The sequence below is a fragment of the Lacerta agilis genome, chromosome 8, assembly GCF_009819535.1.
Source record: "Lacerta agilis isolate rLacAgi1 chromosome 8, rLacAgi1.pri, whole genome shotgun sequence".
NCBI classification, from domain to species: Eukaryota; Metazoa; Chordata; class Lepidosauria; order Squamata; family Lacertidae; genus Lacerta; species Lacerta agilis.
The window spans coordinates 1,640,772-1,661,138 of NC_046319.1; the positions used below are offsets into that span (position 1 = coordinate 1,640,772).

A 20,367-nucleotide genomic window follows, 5' to 3' on the forward strand; every position below is an offset into this window, starting at 1 on the left:
GCGTCTGCTGCAAGATATGTTTCTGAGAGTTTGTCCTTGTGCTTTTCTCCCCTCTTAGGGCCAGGATGAAAACATCTGATGGGACATATCCCAAGAAACCAGGACTTTGCCAGAGGGAGCAGCAGCAGCAAGGAACCCAGCAAAGCAGTTTGGTGGAGTAAGGCAGGCGCACAACAGTCCCCCCCCCCAGACCCCTCCTTCCTAGTTCCTTGCCCGCAGAGGCATTTTTAACTTGGGTTTCAAACCTTTTTTTCTAAAGGAGAAAAGTTCTTTTAAGGGCTAAGCTAACAATGTTTTCTATTTATTTGCACAACCTTGTGCCTTTAAGAAGTGTGCCTTTCAAAGCAAAAACGCTCAAGGAAGGAATATCCACCCTTCTCTGCACAGAGGCCAAAATAAATGTCATTTTTAATGGATTTTATTTCTCTCTTCCTGGCTGTTCCCTGAGGTTGTAACAGTAAGTGCTCTACTGCATGGAGATGGGCCACATCAAGTGTGTGGAGAGGACTCTTAGAAGCATGCTGGATTCTTGTTACTTACAGGGGAGATCAGGAAAGGGATCTGGAGGAAATGGAGGGAGGCTGTACTTCCTGAACTGCTGGTGGGTCTACAGAACCACCAGGCATTTGCTCAGGGGAGGTCAGTGCTAAGAGGCACACATGATTCACCTGCAGCAGCCTCTGGGTTCAATCTTGCATATCAGGTTGAAAGGACACCTTACTCAAGGCCTTGCAAAGCTGCTACAGGCTGGCGTCAAGAGTCAGCATCTGCCAAGGGCTCAGCACAGGTGAGGAGAGTGCCCTGGGCCTGCTGTTGCAAGCAGGTAGGTGCACGGAGGTCCCATGGAGAGTGTCTTGTCCAAGGATCCTCCAAAACCTGGAGTCGATGCATGCTGCTCACTTGCATGAAAAAGCACCCACTACCCGGCTGCTGGCAGGAGGAGTCACTGCTCTGTCTAAAGCAAACTGGTGTGCAGTTCCAACCCCACCACCATTTTCTTGCTTATTGATCTAGCTCTGAGGAGTGTCTTGGCTGGGCAACAAGAAGCAGCTGTAGAAAGCCAACTGAAAATAGAAAAGGGGGGTGGGGGGGGAGTCGCAAGATAACCCTCCATGACCCAGCCAAGCCTGGTTCTCTTCCTGGAGGGGCAGCTGCAGCTGGAGCACATTCACCAGCAAGAAGGTCCTGCGCTCATTGTGGCTCAGTTCCCAGGAAGCAGGCCTGTGTAGGGAGCGTCGCTTCCCTGGACCACGACTGAGACGGGAAAGCCTGTCTCCTTAGAATCACAGCGAGGGTCATAGCCCAACGCCCCGCAACGCAGGAATCTCCGCTAGATCAGACATGTAGAACCATAGAATAGTCTTCCCTTTAAACAGCGACTGGGTGCCCAGAACATCAGCAGGTGATGGTTTTCATGGCCCCGGATGGAGGATTTAACGCGTTGAACGACGGAGGCGCTGCCGCAAGGGGTGCACGGGAGGGGTGTAAGTAAGTAAGTAAAATCTGCCTAGCTGAAACAGGGAGGAAAGTGCTTGGATCAGGCCCGGGCCGAAGGTCACCGGGCAGATACGGCAGGCTGCGCCCCGGCTGCAGGGGCGCCTGATCCGCTGCTCTTTGCTCGCTGTCCGCCCCGCTCCGCCAGAAATCAAGGCGATCGCGCCGATCTTGTTAGAGGATTAGCTGCCCCTGATCCGCCTTTTCTTTCAAGCGCCGCCTGATCGCGGGGAAGGAGCTGCCTTCGGGGCTCGATCAATGGATGGCGCGGCTTGGTTGCAGCCTCCCGACGCCGCTGCCGCGGGGTCTCTCGCCTCGCCAGCCTGGAGCCTAGGCGGCGGTCCGTGCGCTCAGGCGCCAGGCTGCGAGAAAGGCCCCCGACACGACGAGAGAAGAGTCCTGAGAGCGGGACGGGATCTTCGTAAGAAAACGTGCGCGCACACAAAAGCCCATCACCAAGCGGGCCACAGCTGGAAGGCGGGGAGCTGCCCCGGTACCTTCAGCAGCCATGGCTATGTAAGAAGTAAGGATTGCCCCACTGGCGCTTGCCAGGGACTGGGCTACGAGGTTGGAGAAGGCAGGTCCGACCGTCCAGTTCAGCCTCCTGCTTCCGCATCAACCAGCCAGATGCTCCTTGGCACCTGGGAAGCAGCGTTCAGGAAGGTTGCACCTGTCCCTTGCAGTTTCCTTTCCCCTCTTTCAGGACCTGTAAGTTAATGCTGATGCTGTTAATTCGATGACAAGGAGGCCTCACTAGTGAGGTCCTTCCAGCAGGGATGAAGCAGTAAATTAAAATGGCCTTCCTTTCAGAAGACAAAACAGCCAGGAGGAAGGATGGTGGTAACTCCATCACCTACAGAGTTAAGAATCTATTTTAATTTAGTAAAGCCATGGGTGGCTTATTCATATGGCGGGGAAATGTTGTTTGAAACATTTATACCCTGCCTTCTAAAGCAAGGGATATTCTAGAGGCAGCTTATAAATATAATTAAAACAATCCACACATGACAAATTAGAACCACCAACAATTCAAAGAGAGTGCCCATGTTCAAAGCCAATGAGAAAACCAGCATCTTCCTTTTCCTGAAAGTCAGCCGAGTGGGGTCTGGCTGATGGAGATGGACAGAGACATCCAGAGGCAAGGACGGTGCCATAGCAGAGATGCTCCTGTACAAGGTCTGTTCTGTTCAGATGGGGGGGGGGGCTGAGCAGGCCCCGTGGGCCCTTCTCCCATCTCAGACTTCCCAGGCAAAGTAATGGTCAGCTTCCTCGCAGAAGGACTTTTCCACTGCTGATTTGGCACAAAGGGTTAACCCAACCTTTGCTAACTTGGTGCTGTCCAGTTGGCAGGGTGTGTGCGGTTCTGTAGAAGTCCAGTCCTGAGGTTTCTCACCTCCTGCTGTGCACACTCCCTCCAATAATCAAAATAGTCAGGCCGCCTGCCTCTGCAACAGTAGGATTGCATTCCTGACTCCTCCTATCATCCAGTTCTATGGTTGCCACCCTCAATTTCCTGCCATGCAGCCACACAAAGTGTGCGTGCATCCACACATGGGTGTTCACAGAGGGATTCTGCATAGGGCCAGCCTGCTAAAAGAGTTGCTGGATTGAATGAGCAGCATATTTTACCTGTAAACAGGAAATGCCAGAGGGCCTGGACCTGGCCTGCAGCCATTTTCACTAGGACTGAGGAGTCGCTGCAAGCAGCTGAGAGGGGGCCTGTTGGGCATTCCCATTAGGAGACAGATGACTTCTTTGTCCATTTGTCATGCAGGGAAGCGGTTGTGTGGGTGGCAGTTTGTGTGCTGCTGCAGCAGCAAAGCTGTGATTCCTCTTCAGGTGGTGGAATCAGGCAGCCCAGATGCTTATGTCTGGCAGGACAGGGAACCACTTCCGTCTGGGCTCCATGTGGGAATTGGTTTCATCTTGGAAGTTTCCTGCCTTTTGTGTTGTCTTCTACAAGAGCTCACAGCGAGAGGAGGCAGCAGTTGATCCTAGCTGCCACGCCCATTCCACAGGCAGAAGCCAATGGGACTAGCAGGGGAGTCTGATGGCATAGTGTCCTCCAGGACACCTGAGGCTGCAGGCTGGGCAAGGGAGCACTGGACACACGCAGCTGTGCCCTTTAACATCTCATCCCTGCTCCCCACCTGTCAGCATCCATCAGCTGCTTCATCCTCCACCTAACAGAAGGGTTGGTCCAGGCCAGAGGTTTCCATCCTGTGTTGGGTAGCAGTGAAGTTCCTGAACTATGAGCAAAGACCTTTTGTTGCTTCTGCTTTGAATTCATTAAGCAAATTACTAACACTCCCATTTGGGGATAGCTCTGGGGATAGCCCCTTCATGGATCACTGCCTTGTCGTGGCGAAGGGGCTTGAATTACTCAGGGAAGCTATGGACAGGTCAAGATGGACAGGTCATAGTGGAGAGTTTGGACCAAACGTGATCCACCTGGAGGAGGAACTGGCAACCCACTCCAGTATCCCTGCCAAGAAAACTCCATGGACAAAGACAACAGGCATATAAAAGATATGACGCTGGAAGATGAGCCCCTCAGGTCGGAAGGTGTCCAACATGCTACTGGGGAAGAGCGGAGGACAAGTACAAGTAGATTCAGAGCTGATGATGCGGCTGGGCCAAAGCCGAAAGGACGCTCAGTTGCGGATATGCCTGGAAGTGAAAGGAAAGTCCAATGCTGTAAAGAAAAGTATTGCATAGGAACCTGGAATGTAAGAACCATGAACCTTGGAAAGCTGGATGTGGTAAAAAATGAGGTGGCAAGAATAAACATTGACATCCTAGGCATCAGTGAACTAAAATGGACAGGAATGGGCGAATTCAGTTCGGATGACTATCATATCTACTACTGTGGGCAGGAATCCCGTAAAAGAAATGGAGTGGCCCTCATAGTCAACAAAAGAGTGGCAAAAGCTGTACTGGGATGCAATTTCAAAAATGATAGAATGATCTCGATACGAATCCAAGGCAGACCTTTTAACATCACAGTAATCCAAGTTTATGCACCAACTACCAGTGCTGAAGAAACTGAAATTGACCAATTCTATGAAGACCTACAACACCTTATAGAAATGACACCAAAGAAGGATGTTCTTCTCATTATAGGGGATTGGAATGCTAAAGTAGGGAGTCAAGAGATAAAAGGAACTACTGGCAAGTTTGGCCTTGGAGTTCAAAATGAAGCAGGGCAAAGGCTAATAGAGTTCTGTCAAGAGAACAAGCTGGTCATCACAAACACTCTTTTCCAACAACACAAGAGACGACTCTACACATGGACATCACCAGATGGGCAACATCAAAATCAGATTGATTTTGCAGCCAAAGATGGAGAAGCTCTATACACTCAGCAAAAACAAGACCTGGAGCTGACTGTGGCTCAGATCATCAGCTTCTTATAGCAAAATTCCAGCTTAAACTGAAGAAAGTAGGAAAAACCACTGGGCCAGTAAGATACAATCTAAATCAAATTCCTTAGGAATACACAGTTGAAGTGAAGAACAGGTATAAGGATTTAGATTTGGTGGATAGAGTGCCTGAAGAACTGTGGATGGAGGCTCGTAACATTATACAGGAGACAGCAACGAAAACCATCCCAATGAAAAAGAAATGCATGAAGGCAAAGTGGCTGTCCAATGAGGCCTTACAAATAGCGGGGGAGAGAAGACAAGCAAAATGTGAGGGAGATCGTGAAAGATACAGGAAATTAAATGCAGATTTCCAGAAGAGGGCCTTTCTAAATGAGCAATGCAAAGAAATAGAGGAAAATAACAGAATGGGAAAAACCAGAGATTTGTTCAAGAAAATTGGAGATATGAAAGGAACATTTCGTACAAAGATTACCACAATTAAGGACAAAAGTGGGAAGGACCTAACAGAAGCAGAAGACATCAAGAAGAGGTGGCAAGAATACACAGAGGAATTATACCAGAAAGATATGGAGGTCTCATACACCCCAGGTAATGTGGTTGCTGACCTTGAGCCAGACATCCTGGAGAGTGAAGTCAAATGGGCCTTAGAAAGCCTTGCTAACAACAAGGCCAGTGGAAGTGATGATATTCCAGCTGAACTATTTAAAATTTTAAAAGATGATGCTGTTAAGGTGCTACACTCAATATGCCAGCAAGTTTGGAAAACTCAGCAGTGGCCAGAGGATTGGAGAAGATCCGTCTACATCCCAATCCCAAAGAAGGGCAGTGCCAAAGAATGCTCCAACTACCGCACAATTGCACTCATTTCACACGCTAGCAAGGTTATGCTCAAAATTCTACAAGGCAGGCTTAAGCAGTATGTGGACCGAGAACTCCCAGAAGTACAAGCTGGATTTCGAAGGGGCAGAGGAACCAGAGACCAAATTGCAAACATGCGCTGGATTATGGAGAAAGCTAGAGAGTTCCAGAAAAACATCTACTTCTGCTTCATTGACTACGCAAAAGCATTTGACTGTGTCGACCACAGCAAACTATGGCAAGTTCTTAAATAAATGGGAGTGCCGGATCACCTCATTTGTCTCCTGAGAAATCTCTATGTGGGACAAGAAGCTACAGTTAGAACTGGATATGGAACAACTGATTGGTTCAAAATTGGGAAAGGAGTACGACAAGGCTGTATATTGTCTCCCTGCTTATTTAACTTATATGCAGAATTCATCATGCGAAAGGCTGGACTGGATGAATCCCCAACCGGAATTAAGATTGCCAGAAAAAATATCAACAACCTCAGATATGCTGATGATACTACCTTGATGGCAGAAAGTGAGGAGGAATTAAAGAACCTTTTAATGAGGGTGAAAGAGGAGAGCGCAAAATATGGTCTGAAGCTCAACATCAAAAAAACTAAGATCATGGCCACTGGTCCCATCACATCCTGGCAAATAGAAGGGGAAGAAATGGAGGCAGTGAGAGATTTCACTTTCTTGGGTTCCATGATCACTGCAGATGGTGACAGCAGTCATGAAATTAGAAGACGCCTGCTTCTTGGGAGAAAAGCAATGACAAACCTAGACAACATCTTAAAAAGCAAAGACATCACCTTGCCGACAAAGGTCCGTATAGTTAAAGCTATGGTTTTCCCAGTAGTAATGTATGGAAGTGAGAGCTGGACCATAAAGAAGGCTGATCGCCGAAGAATTGATGCTTTTGAATTATGGTGCTGGAGGAGACTCTTGAGAGTCCCATGGACTGCAAGAAGATCAAACCTATCCATTCTCAAAGAAATCAGCCCTGAGTGCTCACTAGAAGGACAGATCCTGAAGTTGAGGCTCCAGTACTTTGGCCACCTCATGAGAAGAGAAGACTCCCTAGAAAAGACCCTGATGTTGGGAAAGATGGAGGGCACAAGGAGAAGGGGACGACAGAGGATGAGATGGTTGGACAGTGTTCTCGAAGCGACTGGCATGAGTTTGGCCAAACTGCGAGAGGCAGTGAAGGATAGGCGTGCCTGGCGTGCTCTGGTCCATGGGGTCACGAAGAGTCGGACACAACTGAACGACTGAACAACAACAACAAGGGTATAGGATGCCTGGCTTTGGTTGGTGGATCAGGGCCCTGACTGTGGCCTCATTTAAGGTGGGTTGCAGCAGCAGCAGCACTACCACCATACAATTATATGGTTCAAGATTAAAAAGGGGGTCCCCCCCCCACAAAATACATTTTTGTGTCTGAAAAATCCTCTACACGCAGAAGGTCCCAGGTTGTCCAGTACTCTAACTTAGCTTTTGCCAACTTAGTGGCCTCCAGATGTTTTGGACTTTAACTCCCATCAGCCCCAGTAAGCATGTCAGTATGCTAAGCTATTGGTGATGTTGGGCAACTCCTGGTGCAAGCAGGCAGGGAGCCAATAGCAGTGAACAACTCAGATTGCCATATGATTTACTCATCTCAAATCTGTATCCTGCGATGCATCCCATATAAGCATACCTTTACATGTAAATAAATGCTAATGAGATTCAGGGCAGGGGAAACCAATGATGTATGCTGAGTTCTGGGTTGTTACTCCCACCCGTCTGTTAAAATACAAGGGCACTTTCCCAGCACAATGAAGTCAGACAGATTGTGCCCTGTGAAATCTATGTGGGACAATGGTCCTGGGATTGGTGATAAATCCCTCAGGATTAGCCACTGAGCTTCTCTATCTTTAGCCCTTTGAGGAAGGGGCATGCCAGGACTTTACAAGCCACCCAGGCCCTGTCCTGTTCAGTCACCAGTGTTGTTGGTAGGTCAGTGTCCCAACTGCAATGTAAATATCCACTTCCAGGGTGGGAGGGCCAGAAAAGATATCGGGGGGGGGGGAGCCTGTGGGTTGCACAAGGCAGGGTCTTCCTTTGCCTTTTTCAGTGAGTCCCTCACTGCACCCACAGGCAGCCATACTTTGCAGCAAGGTGCAGAAGCTGACTCAAGCGGTGGGCTTTTAAACATTTATTTTACAGATATATACCCTGCCTGTTAGCAAATCTTTTCACAAGGCAGCTTACAAAGATATAAAAATGATACAATTGCAAACAACAGTACAGATATCAACCTGTACTCAAGAGACAATGGTGTGTCTCTGGGTGTGAAGTCAAAGCACTGAGACTCACAGCACCTGCTGTGGCTGCAGAGAATGGTATCTTGCGACTGCTGCCTCCTGCCTTGTTTATGTTGCACCAGGAGCACCGAAGTGACCTCTCCAGGATGCAAGCTTGGGCAGTGTGTATGGACTGCTCAGATGACAAAGCAGCCTTGCTGATGTGGTTCAAAGGAAATTATAGCAATATGTTTGGCTGCAGGAGGTGCTGGAAGGAGATGTATGAGGCACCATCCAACTGTCCTGGGGACTCCACTCCAGATTTGTGTAGGTTTTACTTCTCACAAGGCTACAAATTTTTCCTCAGGGTTTACTGCTTTCTTAGGAATGAATATAGCTGCAAGGCAATGGAGATTTAGGATCAGAGTTTTCCTTCTAGAAGGGCTCCCTTCCCAGGCAGACAAGCCCCATCTGCCCTTCATTTCCCTCTACAGCATGTGCAATAACCTCCTTCTTGGCCGTTGAACCCACTCTTGGTCTCATCTGCTCAATTTGCCTGAACCTGTCTTTGCATGCAGGGGAAGTCCCTAACTCACCAAGGGTTTGAGACCCATCAGTTCCCCTCACCTGGTTTAGCCAGCCAGTGGAAGCCATTCCCTGGGGTGTGGCTGCTGTTGCCTGCTGACAGCTTCTAAGAGCCACAGGCAGGGGTGTCTTGCCCATAGAGGCAAGTGGTGCGGGGCGCCAGGGCACCAAGTTCGCACCGAGTTCTGGAGGGCGCCTGGGAAGAGGCGGAGGCTGGACACAGCGCCTCCTGGCATTAGCTCATTGCCCGCCACACCGAAGCAGCGCCACACCCGGAGCCTCTGCCTCTTCCCTGCTGGAGGAGCTGCCCTCCAGCCACTGCCGGCAGCACTGTAAAAAGGTCAGCAACTCTGGGAATGGGGGGGGGGCGCCGGAGTGATCTTTGAACCACGGTGTCGGATATGCTTAAGATGGTCTTGGCCACAGATGAGAGCTGAATACACGGTAGGGAGCCAAAGGTGCACAAACCACGCCAGAAGGAGCACAATGCGCCCCCATCAGAGGCACTGCCCCTCTAAACCTCTACACAGATATAGTTACATTTAGGGTGATAGATGAATGCAGAAATGAATTGCTGCACCATTGGTGCTAGCATGGGGAAGAGTTCTCTGCATCAGGCAGCAACAAATATTGGTGGCACTTGCTTTACTTGGCAGAGTTACCACACAGCTTGAAGCTGAATATGTATTGAATCCTTGCTGGGAGAGCAGGCTTACCTTGGTTGCCGTCACTCACAGAAAATAAGAAAGCTTAGGTTTATTTTAGGAAACACATACTTGGATAGAAAAGGGTTCCTGGTTCTAGCCAACTAAGCTGGAGATGCGGAGAGTTGTGCTTGCCTCTTGCACTCAGCAGAGATGCACCCAAATATGTCCTCTCTCCATCAGCTTAAGAATTAAGAGCATGAAGAAAGGGGAAACAGGATCCTAGGTCAACAACTCTAAGAATATCAGCCTAACATCAATGGAAAGGTCAGCACAGAGATCAAAGGATAGTGAGACAGACTGGGAATCTTGGAGGTTCCCTTCTTTATCTGCTTTAACCCCTTGCAAACCCTGCAACAAGCTGAGTTGCATCCCAACACATCCAAAAGCAATGGCCACACTCTGAATGCACACCCTACCTTCTCTGAGCTGTTCCCAAAACATTTTGGAAGCCTGAGGTGTATTTCTGCTCAACAGTAAGCTAACGTGGTACAGATAAATTGGCATATGCAAATTGTATGCAAAACTGCCTCTTCTTTTCTCCTCCTTTTGGTGATGTGTTTCCTCTTTTCTGTCAGTGTGTGAATGATCACCCTAATGAGACACAGTCTGCAAAGAATGCAAGAGAACTTCCCTCTGGATGGTAGCCTGTGGGTGATACCCGCCTGCCTGCCTGTCACTGTTAAGGGTGCTCAAAATCTGCAGATTGCTGAGTGGGAAATGGCCTTGGAAGCAACTTGGCCAGCCTTCCTGCAGGGTGTGTTGGGACTGGCCAGATGGCTGTGGGCGGGTTGCCAAACTGATAACAGGAGGTGTTGGGGGAACTCTGTCAAAGGATGCAGTCTTACCTTGCTTAAGGCAAAGGAAGGCAGCAGATTCTGGTTAAGAGGCAGCAAATGGCCAGGATTCTTTTAAAAAATAAAATAAAATAAACACTCTTTTAACTATGTGCAGAGAAAGTGGGAAACCATTAAGATTTCTTTTAAACCACCTTGGGCCAGGCAAAGAGATGAAGAAAGTGCTGTTTGCCCACGACTTGCCTTTCTTGCAGTTGCTGCACACATCCTGCTTGAGATGCTCCTTCACCTCAGGCCCAGTTTAGCCCCCTAGGCCCTCCAGTACCCAGAGAGAGAGAGGCTGGCGAACTGGGAGAGGGGGAAAGCAATACCTGGCAGCTGAAGCAGATCCCTGGTTTCAACAGAACTGGGAAATCCCAGGGTGGGGTTAATTGTCACACAAGTAAGAACAAGATGCACATTTCTATTTATTGCAAAGAGTAAATGTGGAAACAAAGACATGTTTTGGTGGAAAGGGACACGTTGCTATTGCTGAGAATGTGTTTTTAACAATAGTTTTGTCTTTTTGCCACAAAGAGGCACATGCAGTTTGTTGCCAAAGGGCCCCTCTGCAAGAGAGTGGCATCTTTTCGACCTAGAAAGCACCCTTATTCACTTGTTTACGCTGTGAGGACAAACAATATATTTAAACCATATATAATGGTGCCTGGCCTTTAATAAAGGGCTGGCTGGAGCAGGGTTTCCAGGCACCAAGATCACTGAGTGGAAACAAAAGGCAAGGGAATCTGGGAATGCCCAGTTGTGTAACAAAGGTGCTGCAGTTTGGCATGGTGGTTCAGCACATGAAACTTAACCCGGTCTGAAAGTTCCCTCCGCCTCCTTCCATTTTACCTCCTCCTGCAGTGAGCGTAAGTGTGAGAAGTGGGGGGAGGAGAGTGAAACACTCAAAAAGTGCTCCGTAAACATCCATTGTTGTTATTCTCTCTACTACGGCTGTGTCTTTCCATCAACTCAGAAGTGTACCTACTCAGTGCACTTAACTCCAGGTCACTTAACACTGATTCTGTGGTAACAAACGTATTTCGGTACATAGGGAGCATAGAAAGATGCTTTATACAGTCTTGGACCCTTGGTCCATGTAGCTTAGAATTGTCTACACTGACTGGCAGCTACTCTCCAGGGTTTCAGGCAGGAGTCTCTCCCAGGCCTTCCATGGAGATGCAGGGGTGCTCTTACCACAGAGTTATGGCCTGAGTTATGTGGTAAGTTATGGCCCCTCCCTATACCTATATAAGTGACTGAATGTGTGTGTGTGTTGTTGTTGTTGTTGTTGTTGTTCAGTTGTTCAGTCGTGTCCGACTCTTCGTGACCCCATGGACCAGAGCACGCCAGGCACGCCTATATATATATATATATATACCATTTCTAGCACATATTTTTGTAGGTGTGTGATGAGAGATTATTCCTATGCATGTGAAATAATTGTCATTGTTAAAGAACTGGGGTAGTATGTATTTGGGACAGATACAATCTAATATAAGGGGGATAGTTTTGAGTGTTCTCTCTTTATTACTATTTATCCTGCCATTTCTCCAGAGAGCACCATAAATTTTCAACCTGGCTGTAGGACAATAAAGGGTAAGCAGAGATTTGAGCCAGTATCTCCTGGATCAAAGTCCAGCACTCAGTACACACACACCCCAAAGCTGACCTGAAGCCACAACTAGAGGGTGGGCAGGGTGATTCTTGGTGAATATGGATTTACACAGGGATTCCATCACACCGAGAGAAGCTGCCGTGTTTCAGCTGTTGTATCAGCACAGAGCCTTTTTATGCCTCTCCACAAATAAACTTTGATTTCCGAAGTCAGATTGTGCCCTCCCTTCCCTGTTGCCGTTGAACTATTGTCAGAGACCATCTGTTGCTTCAGCTGCGTTTTCCCTCACGCTATGGGTGGGGCTTCTGGACAGCTGCAGTTTTTGACATTTTGCACCACAAATACGGTTTCTTTGTGGATAAGGTTTTCATGGGGGGAGGGGGAGCACACACCCTTTTCAAACAAACCTTCACAGTCTGAGATTGTTGCATGTACCACCTAGCAAGAGTGAAATGACTTCTCTTAACCAGATAGATCATTAATTCCCAAAGTGTGCCTCAGCCCAAAGAGCAAACCTGCAGAAGAGGCTGCCTACTGATCTCTGCATGATTTAGCATCCTGGCCTACCATGTCTTCAAATAGCTGCCACTGGGTACAGATAACTGCACTTCTCTGCATCAGGTGCAAATTCCATCACTTCCATTGCACAGATGAAGCCAAATTAGCCATCCTTGAAGAAGGTTGCCCATTGCATCTCTGAATGAGTTGCTGCTCTGGGCAGCACTCCCAAATCAGTGGCCAAGTACATGTGACATTATTGCTGTCACATGTACAGAAAATCCTACAGGATTTTCCTTATAGAAATAGCATGCACAAGTGACCTGATCTGGACTGGGACTGTGGTGTGAGGAGGCAGTGGAACTTCAGCTCAGTGCCTCCACTGCACTCTAGACCAGGGGTGAGCAAACTTTTTCAGCAGGGGGCCGGTCCACTGTCCCTCAGACCTTGTGGGGGGCTGGACTATATTTTTTTTGGGGGGGGGATGAACGAATTCCTATGCCCCACAAATAACCCAGGGATGCATTTTAAATAAAAGCACACATTCTACTCATGTAAAAACACCAGGCAGGCCCCACAAATAACCAGAAATGCATTTTTTTTAAAAAAGGACACATTCTACTCATGTAAAAACATGCTGATTCCCGGACCGCCCGCGAGCCGGATTTAGAAGGCGATTGGGTCGGATCCGGCCCCCGGGCCTTAGTTTGCCTACCCATGCTCTAGACTCAAATCATTGCCCTCCAGAAAAATATGCAGCTGGAACAAATGGGCATTTCTCCCCTCATGCAAAATGTAGGCAGGGAGGACTGATTTGGATTGGGACTGCAGCAGGGAAAGGGCTAAAGCTCCTCTGCTGCCCCCATGTCAATGTTCTTGTGTAGATGGGCCCCCATGCACTAGCCATTTCTGTAAGAAACACCCCTTCCTTAAGGCAAGTGAAAAATGGGATGCACACCTTATTTGGTCCTCATGCGCACACACAAGGGAACAGCTCATGGAAGGAAGAAGTGCAGTTCTTGACTCTTAGCCTTTAGAGAAGTCAGCCTTTCCCCGCCCCCAAAGTGAAAGAATTATTTGTGTTCTCCAACTTCTAATTTGGGGGGGGGGGCAGTGTGCCCTCAGCTTATCAGATGTCTGGGAAACCCTGACCATACCAAGACACAATTCAGCCTATTCTGCGGGAAGATTCACACCATCAAACTGGCCAAGGCACAGCTCATGAGCAAAGGTGCACATTTCAACTAGTGTGCCCCTGCTTTGCCCCACCTTGGCACCTTAGAGGAAAAATTCAAATGTTGCCCTCCTCTCCCAATATTTAACATGATGCATAACTGGGAAGGTATCCTGCACAATCCCCACCAACATGAATGGATGCAATGCAAGAGCATTGCCAGCAGCAGCAGCAGCAATGTTATCCTCTGTAAGGAACAAAATTGTAAACGACAGAACTATTGCTAGAGAAGTCCCACTCAAGCAGTGCTGGCTGGGGTGCTGGGAGTTAGAGTCCAGAACACCTGGAAGGCACCAGCTTGGGAAAGGCTGCAGTGTCGCCTCTGCCCCTTCTCCTGCTCCCCGACTTCAGACATAGGGGGACACATCTACACCACGGAGTGAAACTGGTTTAAAAGGAACGCTTTATCCCCCAGGGAAATGTTCTGGGAGGAGAGCTAAAGATTTCTCAGCTACAGGTAGGTAGCCGTGTTGGTCTGCCATAGTCAAAACAAAATAAAAATTAATAAAAAAATCCTTCCAGTAGCACCTTAGAGACCAACTAAGTTTGTTCTTGGTATGAGCTTTCGTGTGCATGCACACTTCTTCAGATACAGATTTCTCAGTTAAACAGAAATGATCAGGGTGGAGCTGTCGTCATCATGAACAAAACTGATTACATCCAGGAGGCTCACAGACAACTTTCCAATACCACCTTTTACATAAAATTGGACTCAGACCCCACGGAAGAATACAAAAAAGAACTGAACAAGATTGTTAAGGAGCTACCCCCACACATCCAAGAACAGATCCTCATGAACACACCAGCAGAACCTCGACCAGGAACTTTCTATCTTCTACCCAAAATACACAAACCAGGAAATCCAGGACGCCCCATCATCTCAGGTATTGGCACCATTACAGTGGGGGTTTCCGGTTATATGGACTCTGTTCTGAAACCATATGCCATCAGTGCTCCCAGCTACGTACGTGACACCACAGATTTTCTGAGAAAAATACAATCTTTGAATAACCTTCCTAACAATACTATTCTAGTCACTATGGATGTGGAATCTCTGTATACCAACATCCCACACAACGATGGTTTACAAGCTATAAGGAACACCATTTCAGATAAAACCACAGCAGACTTTGCTACGAAACTCTGTCATTTTGTCCTTACCCACAACAACTTCAAATTTGGTGAGGACCTGTTCCTTCAGATCAACGGCACAGCAATGGGCACCCGCATGGCCCCACAGTATGCCAACATCTTCATGGCAGATTTAGAACAACGTTTCCTAAACTCCTACCCACTCAAACCTCTCTTGTACCTGCGTTACATTGATGATATTTTTATTATCTGGACACATGGTCAACAGACCCTGGACACCTTCCACAAGACATTCAATGACTTTCACCCCACCATCAACCTAACTATGAACCAATCTATGCAAGAAATACACTTTTTGGACACTACTATAAAAATACAGGATGGACACATAGACACCACCTTATACCGTAAACCAACTGACCGACAAACATATCTACATGCTTCTAGCTACCATCCCAAACATACCAAACAATCCATTGTATATAGCCAGGCCCTACGTTACAGCCGCATCTGTTCCAACTCTACAGACAGAGACTCTCACCTAAGAGATCTACAGCAAACCTTTTTAGAACTAAAATATCCACCTGATGAAGTTAAACAACAGATCGACAGAGCCAGACTGATACCCAGAGAGAACTTGCTGCAAGACAGACCCAAAAAAGAAAATAACAGAACACCACTAGTCATCACATACAGCTCCCAAGTTAAAACAGTACAACGCATCATCAGAGATCTACAACCTCTCCTAGACAATGACAGTTCTCTTTCTCAAGCTCTGGGAGGAAGACCCTTCATCGCATACAAACAGCCACCCAATCTCAAACAGCTCCTCACCCACAATAATACAAAAACAGGACTCAACATGGACACTGGTACCAGAGCCTGCAATAAACCCAGATGCCAACTTTGCTGCCACATAAACCCGGATAACACCATTACTGGTCCCAACAACATCAAACACACCATCTCAGGACTATTTAATTGCTCATCTTCCAACATTGTGTATGCAATCAAATGCCAACAGTGCCCTTCAGCTCTCTATATTGGACAAACAGGCCAAACCCTACGCCAAAGGATAAATGGACATAAATCTGATATCAGGAATCACAAGACAGAGAAACCAGTAGGAGAACACTTCAATCTCCCAGGACATTCTATAAAAGATCTCAAAGTAGCTGTCTTAATGCAAAGAAATTTCAGAAATAGACTGGAAAGAGAAGTGGCTGAATTGCAACTAATCACCAAACTTAAAACCATGGAGAAACCTGGTTTGAACAAAGACATTGGATTCTTATCTCATTATACATAACAAAGCCATCTTTAGCCATCTCACCCCTTGCCTTTCCCTGCAAGACTAATTGCAGCCGTTTAGAGTCGTCAACAGGTTTTCCACACTTATCAGCCTATCACCCATTCCCACCACCCTTCTGAGTAATACCCCTCCCCACTCCCCCACTATATTTAAGGATCTGGTGACTTCTGTTTCAGTGTATCTGAAGAAGTGTGCATGCACACGAAAGCTCATACCAGGAACAAACTCAGTTGGTCTCTAAGGTGCTACTAGAAAGAATTTTCGATTTTGTTTTGAGAAATGATCAGGACCCTGAGCAATCTATAATTCCCCAGAGTTTTTTTTGTCAGGGTGGGAGAACAATGATAGTTGAAACTGGTATAAAAACAATATAAAGTTCCCCCCACCGCATGTCATTCCAGCCTTCCTTAGGAGGCACAGTGGGGCTATATTCTGAATCAACAGCTAGGATCAGGTTACATACCATTAAAATAACTTGGTGATTCACCTGTTATAAGGAGCCCTTTTTCAAACCACCTCCTTTGCCCTTGTTCTGGCTCAGGTGTGATCCCACCTGAGGGCTCTCTCCAATTGCAGGTTTTTGCACCACTTCTGGGCTTGGCTAATTATAGCCCCAGCCAAGGAAGGGTCAGTGCTCCTTCCAGGGAGAGCCCATGGGGCTCAGATGGGATTGCAAATTACTTTTAGAAAAGGAGCAGTGACATGTGACTAACCTGAGCAGCCTCAGGTACCCAGTAAGTATCTAGTGGAGAGAGAAAAGAAGCATATTTATGATGTGATCCACCGTGAACAGCACAGTGAGCAGAGGTGAACCAGCAGCTCAAATTAGACTGAGCAACTGTTATTTCTTCCAGAATTCAGAAGGTTGGCATTTTCCACCTTTACTATTAGCCACACACCCCTCCCATGCCTCTGCCCTGCTCCCAGGTGCTTAAGGACAGCTTAACTGGAGGAAACAGTAACACGGGTGAAGCTTTCCCTGAAAGTATGAGACAAAGGAGTTCCAGTCTGCATCTCATCTCAATCGATCAGGATGCCAATTTTGTAATTGCCTGCTGCTCTCCTACCTTTAACCATTAGTGGATCTGCACACATTGTTTTTTTTTTTTTTAAGATTTTATTAGTTTTCCCTTTTATAAACAAAAACAAGAAATAACACAAAATACATAGCAACACGCAAACATTAAACAACAATCATAACAATGACAATAAACATAAAAAGAAATAAAACATATACAAACCTCAAACATACATCTCTATCTTATTCTTAGTTCAAACTTATCTTATTTCAAACATTGTGACTTCCCCCGTTCCCCCCACTGCATTCATAAATTATCTACAGGCTCTGGGTAGTTTTGTATCTTTTGCCATAACATTTACCATATCTCAAACTTCAAATCAATCAAACGAATATATTTATAAGCTTCAATTCCGTTTCCATCTCCATTTTATATTAAAATTCTTAAATATTTATATCCTTCATGCTTAAATCATCTACCCAATTTTTACAAATCTTAACAAGCTTAAGCCAATTCTACTAGCTAACTCTGCTTTAAATGTCCAATTTTACACTTTTAATCAAATAATCCTTGAACTTCTTCCAGTCCTGCGACACCTTCTCCTCCCTCTGGTCTCGGATTCTCGCGGTCAGTTCGGCGAGTTCCATAAAGTCCATTAATTTCAACTGCCATTCTTCCACTGTCGGGATCTCTTCGCCTTTCCAGTTCTTTGCAAGCAATATTCTAGCAGCTGTTGTGGCATACATAAAAAACACTCTATCTTGACTGGGTATCTCTCCGTTGGTCATGCTCAGAAGAAATGCCTCTGGTTTCTTACAAAAGGTAATTTTCATTACCTTCTTCAATTCGTTATAAATCTTATCCCAGAAGGCCTTTACCCCCGGGCATGACCACCACATATGAAAAAAGGTACCTTTTACTGATTTACATTTCCAACACTTATCAGAGCTTGTAGGATTCATCTTAGCTATTTTAACAGGTGTTAGATACCATCTATATAGCATTTTCATGATGTTTTCTCTCAAACTATTACATGCTGTAAACTTAATACCTTCCTTCCACAATTTCTCCCAGTCTTCCATCATGATATTATGACCCACATCTTTTGCCCAGTTTATCATTGTTGATTTTACTTGTTCATCTTTCGTATGCCACTCTAGCAACAAATTATACATTCTGGAAAGGTTTTTAGAGTTCGGTTCTATTAATTCTGTTTCCAGTTTAGATTTCTCCATTTGAAAACCATTCTTTTTGTCCGCTTTAAAAGTCTCAAAAATTTGATGATATTGCAGCCAGTCAGGAACTTCACTCTTCACCTGATCGTAACTTTTCAGTTTAAACAGTTCACCTTCTCGCTGCAATATTTCTGCATATTTCAACCATCTTGCGGACATATTGGGTCTTTTATAAGCCTTGGCCTCTACAGGTGAAATCCACCTAGGAGTCTTTCTCTCTAACAAGTCTTTATATCTCATCCAAACCTGAAATAAGGCTTTTCTAATTACATGATTTTTAAAAGTCTTGTGGATTTTTGCTTTATCATACCAAAGATACGCGTGCCAACCAAACATGTTGTCAAAACCTTCCAAGTCCAAAACGTCTACATTTTCTAATTTAAACCAGTCTTTTAACCAGCAAAAGGCAGCAGCTTCAAAGTAGATCTTTAAGTCCGGCAGGGCAAATCCTCCTCTCTCTTTTGAGTCTGTTAATAGCTTAAATTTTATTCGAGGTTTTTTGCCCTGCCAAATAAATTTCGATATGTCCCTTTGCCATATTTTAAAACAGTCCACTTTATCCAAAATTGGAATGGCTTGAAATAAAAACAGCATCTTTGGTAAAACGTTCATTTTAATGGCAGCTATCCTGCCCATCAATGAGAGTCTTAATCTTGTCCATATCTCTAAGTCCTTTTTTATCTCTATCCACAATTTTTCATAATTGTCCTTATACAGGTTCAGATTCTTTGCCGTGAGATTGATACCGAGGTATTTTACTTTCTTGACACAATTGAGGCCAGTGCAATCCTGTAATTTTTGTATCTGCTCAGAGTTCATATTTTTAGTTAAAACTTTGGTTTTCTGTTTATTTAGCTTGAAGCCAGCTACACGTCCAAATGATTCTATTAGTTCTAAAGCTTTGGGGACACTGCTTTCCGGGTCTTGTAGGGATAACATCAGGTCATCAGCAAAGGCACGTAATTTGTATTCTTTCTCCCCCACCCTTATTCCTTTGATCTCTTTCTCCCTTCGTATCATATTTAGGAGGACCTCCAGGACCGTGATGAATAACAAAGGGGAGATAGGGCACCCTTGTCTTGTTCCTTTCTGAATTTCAATTTCCTCCGATATCACACTGTTTATTATAATTTTTGCTTTTTGTTCTGAATAAATGGCATTAATGCCATTTAAGAATCTTTGTCCAACGGCCATCTTTTCCAGGTTCTTCTTCATAAATTTCCAAGAGACATTGTCAAAAGCTTTTTCAGCATCTATAAACATTAGTGCTGCATCTGTATTTATGTTTTTTTCCAATTTTTCTAGAATATCCACAATAATTCTTGTGTTATTATTTATTTGTCTTCCTGGTAAAAAACCAGCTTGATCTTTGTGAATATAGTCTTTCAGCACTCTTTTTAATCTTGTAGCCATGACGTTCGTAAATATTTTGTAATCCACATTTAGAAGTGAAATTGGTCGGTAATTTTTCATTAAATTCCTATCAGTATCAGGTTTCAAAATCAGTGTGATATAGGCCTCTTTCCATGTGTCTGGTGCCCTACCTCCTTCCATTATCTTGTTGCAAACATCTTTCAAAGGCTGCGATAGCCAATCTTTCAATATCTTATAATATTTAGCCGTTAGTCCGTCTGGTCCTGGGGCCTTCCCTATTTGCATGTTGTCAATTGCCTCCTCGATCTCTTGTGTTGATATCGGGTGGTTGAGTATATTTAACTTGTCTTCTGGGACTTTTTGCAGTCCATTTTTCTCCAGAAATTGGTCTATTTCCTGTTCTGCAATCTTATCCTCCTTGTACAGTTGTTTATAAAATCTTTGAAAATACCATCTAATTTCCTCCGGGTTCTCCACATTCTTTTCATTCACTATTAAATTGTTGATGAAGTTTGCTTTCTGTCTCTTCTTTAACTGCCAAGCTAGTAGTTTGCCACATTTGTTTGCTGATTCAAAGGTTCTTTGCTTCATCATTTTAATCTTCCATTCGATGTCTTGGTTCATAATTTTCGCATATTGGGATTGCAAGTATTTGATTTCTTTTTGGATTTTTTGGTTTCTAGGGTGTCCTCTTAATTCTTTTTCTTTTACTCCAATCAGCTTCAAAATTCTTTCCATTTCTGCATTTTGTTGTTTTTTCTTTTTTGCTTTTTCACTTATTAGGAACCCTCTCATCACAGCCTTGCTTGCATCCCAAACAATTCTTTTCTCCACATCCGAATTGAGA

The 20,367-nt window shown here is 45.5% G+C and overlaps 1 protein-coding gene across 1 annotated transcript in view; it reads left to right on the plus strand.

Moving 5' to 3' along the window:
- The window catches only part of FAM178B (family with sequence similarity 178 member B), a 167,220-nt gene extending 167,041 nt beyond the window's left edge, over positions 1 to 179 (plus strand). The window contains exon 18 of the mRNA XM_033156711.1: positions 59 to 179. Coding sequence (XP_033012602.1) covers positions 59 to 79 — 21 coding nt within the window. The 3' untranslated portion in view covers positions 80 to 179. The remainder of the gene's footprint in view (positions 1 to 58) is intronic.
- Positions 180 to 20,367: the final 20,188 nt, after the last annotated feature.